Source organism: Homarus americanus, unplaced genomic scaffold (assembly GCF_018991925.1).
Source record: "Homarus americanus isolate GMGI-L3 unplaced genomic scaffold, GMGI_Hamer_2.0 scaffold4444, whole genome shotgun sequence".
NCBI classification, from domain to species: Eukaryota; Metazoa; Arthropoda; class Malacostraca; order Decapoda; family Nephropidae; genus Homarus; species Homarus americanus.
Genome location: NW_024743304.1, coordinates 13,121 through 18,066, shown reverse-complemented (window position 1 = coordinate 18,066; position 4,946 = coordinate 13,121). Strand labels below are relative to the sequence as shown.

The 4,946-nt window shown below is 38.6% G+C and overlaps 1 protein-coding gene across 1 annotated transcript; it reads left to right on the top strand.

Moving 5' to 3' along the window:
- The first annotated feature begins 262 nt into the window (after positions 1-262).
- LOC121877140 (probable inactive receptor kinase At1g48480) lies at positions 263-1,027 on the top strand. Its single transcript, XM_042382759.1, has one exon. It carries the CDS (start codon positions 263-265, stop codon positions 1,025-1,027), a length of 765 nt encoding a protein of 254 aa, XP_042238693.1.
- The last annotated feature ends 3,919 nt before the right edge of the window (positions 1,028-4,946 follow it).

The window sequence follows — 4,946 nt, the reverse complement described above, 5'->3', positions numbered from 1 at the left end:
TCACTACACTATCAGGCACATCTTCACTACAACACTTCACTACACTATCAGGCACATCTTCACTACACCTACTTCACTACACTATGAGGCACATCTTCACTACACATCTTCACTACACTATGAGGCACCTCTTACTACATTATCAGGCACCTCTTCACTTCATTGCACAACAACTATCACTTCAGCGCCTCAAAAACGCATCTAACCCCCAAATAATAATTTGATGTCCTGGAGAAGGCTGAGTCGATACAGATCATTAAAAATGGCTTGCCGAAAAACAGAAAACTTCCAAGATTGGGTGTGTGAGCTTCTCCCTGAGGACGTGACTGACCTCCTACAAGACGGAGCGGAAATTCTTGGGGAGGGAGCGCACGCAATTGCTTACCTTGTCAAGTGGGGAAATGATGTAGCTGTTTTGAAAAAGGCAGTGTCACCATCAGCCAAAAAATTCTTCAAGGATGAGGCTGCCAAGATGTATGCCCTCGATGGTGCTGGGGGGATTCCTAAGGTACTTGGGTACTGTCCAAAACCTCCAGCGATCCTCCAGTCCTTCAGGGGTAAGCTCACACTCAACCACCTTCTCTCTGAAGATAACCTGATCTGCCAATATGACCTTATACAACTGGGGCTCCTCCTTGGTGAGAAAATCCTTGAGATGAACACGAAAGGTCTAGCACACAATGACATCAAGGAGGATAACATAATGATCCAAGGGCCCTCATCCCGGCCAGAGGTCAGCCTCATTGACCTCGGTCTGGCCTGTGAGATCGGTAAGTCTTGTAAAGTCAGCGCTGATTGCCTACACGAGGACTTCCCCTGGATGGCCCCTGAAGTCTGCCGTGGGTTTAGGACCACCAAGAATTCAGATACATATTCTTTCGGGTTTGTCCTGATGGAATTGATCAAGGAGGCCCCAGGGGACCATCCAGAGGTCACAAAACTCGCCAAGAAGGCCATGACCAAGCGCCGCACTGACCGGCCATCACTACCACACCTCCTCCGAGAATTCCGAGAAATCATCAGTTGAAGAAAAAATTTTAGGCCCCAAGCTATAAAGCACACACTATCTCTCACCTTCCCACAGCGTATCTGAACGAAACGAAAAACAAAACTCAAACGACAGGTAAACCTTGCATCCGATTCCTTGTCCGCCTGACTTCAACATTCCCCTAACTCAAACCTTCAACAGCACAACCTTGGACTTTTTTTCATAAGATGGCAGATCAATGGGTAAGGAAAACGCTTAAATTCACGATGTTAATTATATTTTTAAATAAATTGGGACCAAAACTCTACAAAATAAGGGTTAAAGTTGCTAAAACATCACGTGACTGAGAAAACTAGTTATTTATGATAGGATTGAAGGTCTAAATCGTTCCTAACTCATCACAAGCCATCAGAAAAATCTAGTCTGCATGTCTAGGTACAGATTGATTGATACGTTTATTGAGATACAAAAAACATTAGTACATCTCAAAGGGATGAAGTGACATAAGTCATCCCCACCCCAATCCAGGAATGTCCCTCTCAGGTCTCACATAAATCCCTAATATTTCATATAATCAGTTATATACATACATAGTTATATTCTAGATGAAAAATTTCTATATTTCTTTAATATATCATCTATTTTCGTATTTTTATACATCCACTCTATTTGCATGGGGACATTATTTATATGGGCATTTCTATATACATTAAGCAATGGGCATTCCAGTATATAATGTGGCAGGGTATGGGATCTGGGTGTTCTACAAACTCTACATTCTTTATCCTGTTCACTTCTCTCAGCTCCAAGTTCCCAATAATATTTATATCCTAATCTTAACCTCATATACACTGAATCTTTCCACCTACTTCCATCTTTCCCATATGTAAATTTTGTGTTCATGAGAACATGATGGCAATGTTTCATTGTTTCCCTTTTCTCGTATATTTCATTCCTTTTGAAATTATCTTCTATTGATTGTATTTTCCGTAATTTGCTCCTTAATTGTTTCAAGGTTTTAGTACATATTATGTCGATCTCGGCCTTTTCCGTGGCTCTTTTTGCTATTATATCTACTGCTTCATTAAGACCAATCCCCACATGTGAAGGGACCCATACAAATTGAACATTATGGCCATTTTTCCTTATTGTATTTACTAATTTTCTACATGAACCAATAATGTGTTCAAAGACTGGACTCCCACTGTTCAAAGAATCCAAAGCTGCCCTACTATCAACAAAAAATATGCATCTTTATACACATTTACAACATTTTCCAACCCTACTAAGATTGCATGTAACTCAGCTTGTGTTGATGAAATAAAACTGCTCAACCGAAGTCCAATTTTGATGTCATCATTCCCTTGTTCTGTGTACTGTCTTATAAGGATCCCGCACCCTGCCCTGCCACTTGACATAACTGAACCGTCACAATATACATGCAATGTGTTTATTTTAGGCAAATTACTAATCTTATTCCCATATAAAGCCCTTAACTGTCCTGGTTCATGTAATAATTTCTTCATTGTGAGAGGCACTATGTCTAACTCTACTTCACGTTCTTCCCAGGGTGGATTCTTACAACTCTTCTTAACAGCTGTACACCAGTCTGCCAGATTACATTTTTTAATAATATTTACTAATCCATTCATGCATCCTCCCTTGCCTTGCCTACAGAAGGTCCGTTTACCTTTTAAACCATCATTTATATATTGTACAAATTTACCCCCACTGTTCCCTCTCATTAATCGAACTGCTGCAACTGTATTAATTTCATTGACCCTCTGTGAAATGCTCTGTAACCTTAGTTCCATTTTCATTATCTCAATCATTGCATTCTTTTGACACCCTAAAATTATTCTCATTGCTTCATTTTGCATGATCTCAAGCTTCCGTATCCTTCCTTCACCAGTACAAGAGAGGACAGGTGCTGCATAGTCTATAAGTGATCTGATGGTAGAAATATACATCATTCTCAGTATGGGTACCCCAGCACCTTTACCACAACATGCTAGAGCCTTCAAGGGCTGTAATCTTGCTCTACATTGAGTGAGGACATGATATATTTCTGCCTCTTTACTTTCACTAGTAAAGCCAATTTACATTCCTAAATATTTATACTTTGACACTTTCTCAACAATTTTTCCATTTAGAAAACGGATTCAGTTCCTCTTCCTTTACATTCACACTTGGTTTTTTCTTCATTGATAACTAAGCCCATCTTTTGCGAAAGAACAATAAAATTATTTAATGCAATCTGCAAATTTTTTAAAGAGTTTCCTTGAAATAAGATGTCATCTGCATAAATGATGGTTACAACTCCTTTGGGATATTTGTGTGAGGCTATCTTGTTCATTAACACATTAAATAACATTGGACTCTATACTCCCCCTTGGGGAGTGCCTAGTTCAAGTGCTCTTTCCTCAGACAAACATCCCTGATACCATACACAGATTCTCCTTCCATGCAAGTAGTCACCTATCCAGTGTAACAACTTTCCTGATACCCCTAGAGCAGCCAGTTCATTCATAACTACTTCATTGTGAGCTTTATCAAATGCTCCTTGTAAATCCACAAAAACTCTACATCTGTCTGCATCATTTGATAAACATTTTATAACACAGTCTGAAGTACATTTCCCTTCCAAAAAACCAAATAAATTACAAGATAAATTTTCCCCCACAATATATACAAGCCTATTTAATAATACTCTAAAACGACGGTAAATCACCACTATATCGACGCTAAATAAAACACCCCAAACAAATGATAATAATTCCCCATGTGATTCAACAGATAATAAGACTCCCAGGTTCTGTTGTAAATAAAGGAAATCTAAACAGAACCTTAACACAAAGGTACAGATATTGGAAGCCACAGTCAATAAAGATGTCAGCCAACTTACCAATATAATCCATTAATTTTAAAGGAGGAACGAGACTCGATTCCTCATAATGTCAGTATTGTGTTTTGCATCTACCAGAGTGTGTGTTAGAAACGTATACACAGTGTCTTATAGATTCTGGTGGTGTTTGAGTGAATATTGGTATTAAAAGAGCAACATCTCTTCAGTAGTGTGAGGTCTGCCATAGGTGAGGACAAGGTTGCCACGATCAACCACGAAAATGTGACGGGTTGTGTGTGTCGACGACGACTAAAACAACAACAACAGCAGCTACAACATCAACAACTACAACAAAAACATAAGAGTATATTAAGCTGAACAAACACACACACACCATCTTGACTATAACAAGTTAATAAAGAGAATTTGCATCGTGTTGAAAAAAATTGTCATCGAGTTATTTTGAGTCATTTCCTTTGAGCAAATCGTCACCCGGTTATAATAACAGGCAGCATTCTGTACACATTTTGGTGAAAGAAAAACAAACTGAGGAATATATATCTCTCTCACTGTCGCTATTTTTATTTTTTAGGGGAGCATATTGCAAACAAAACAATATCTTACAGGGGTGCTTACTTAAACAACACACTCAAGGGTGTAAACAAAACAATAGCTTTAAACAACATATTCAAAGGTGTAAACAATATATATCTCATGTAAACCAAAAATTAAGAGTGTAAACAAAATATATCCCAAGTTGACAACACACTAACAACACTAACAACACACTAACAACACTGACAACACACTAACAACACTGACAACACACTAACAACACTGACAACACACTAACAACACTGACAACACACTAACAACACACTAACAACACACTAACAACACTGACAACACACTAACAACACTGACAACACACTAACAACACTGACAACACACTAACAACACTGACAACACACTAACAACACACTAACAACACACTAACAACACTGACAACACACTAACAACACTGACAACACACTAACAACACTGACAACACACTAACAACACTGACAACACACAACACACTAACAACACACTAACAACAACAACACACTAACA